The sequence below is a fragment of the Colobus angolensis genome, unplaced genomic scaffold (genome assembly GCF_000951035.1).
Source record: "Colobus angolensis palliatus isolate OR3802 unplaced genomic scaffold, Cang.pa_1.0 Scaffold4, whole genome shotgun sequence".
In the NCBI taxonomy this organism is placed as follows: domain Eukaryota; kingdom Metazoa; phylum Chordata; class Mammalia; order Primates; family Cercopithecidae; genus Colobus; species Colobus angolensis.
The window spans coordinates 13314963-13315558 of NW_012117376.1; the positions used below are offsets into that span (position 1 = coordinate 13314963).

Here is a 596-nt window from a genome sequence, read left to right on the forward strand (position 1 = left end):
GGGTCGGGGCGGACCCGGGCGGGCTGGGGCGGGCTCGGCGACTCTAGACGCCCGCTCACTGGTGGGCTTTGACGTCGATCAAGTGGGAAGGGGCGGAACACGGAGGTTTCGCCCACTCTGATTCGGTCTGGCCTGGAGTACGCCACTGTGACGCTAGAGGCCGCGATTATGTAAAGCGCAGTCACGCGGGGGCGCTGCCTGGAGGGGACAGGCTCCCGGCCTGGCAGATCTCGGAAGAGCTCAGGCTCCGCCTTACTTGCTCGGCGTTCCCGCCCTCGCTCCGCCTTTCCACGGCCTCAGGCGCATCTGCGCTTCTCGCGATACCTTCAGGAATTTGTGATGTTTTGGTTTCCATGGAGCTGCCTTCTGGGAGCACGAGGGGTACAATTGGAACGAAGGCGGCGCACAGTTAACTGGAACTCTGCAGCCGCCCAAGCCCAAAGAAGGTGGGGAGCTTGGGAAAGAAGTTCCCCATAATCGGAGCTGGAGGAGCCCGCCCAACCTCGCCCAAAGGAGGAGAGGAAACTCTGAGGGACAATTTAGAAGTGTGCCTTCAATTTAAGACCCCTAAATAGGGAACTGTGGGGCCGTGGGCC

General features: G+C 61.6%; 1 protein-coding gene across 1 annotated transcript in view; it reads right to left on the minus strand.

The window, feature by feature from the left end:
- Positions 1 to 355, minus strand: part of FAM76A (family with sequence similarity 76, member A) — a 43104-nt gene extending 42749 nt beyond the window's left edge. The window contains exon 1 of the mRNA XM_011955668.1: positions 257 to 355. Within this exon, the coding sequence (XP_011811058.1) occupies positions 257 to 355 (99 nt within the window). The remainder of the gene's footprint in view (positions 1 to 256) is intronic.
- Positions 356 to 596: the final 241 nt, after the last annotated feature.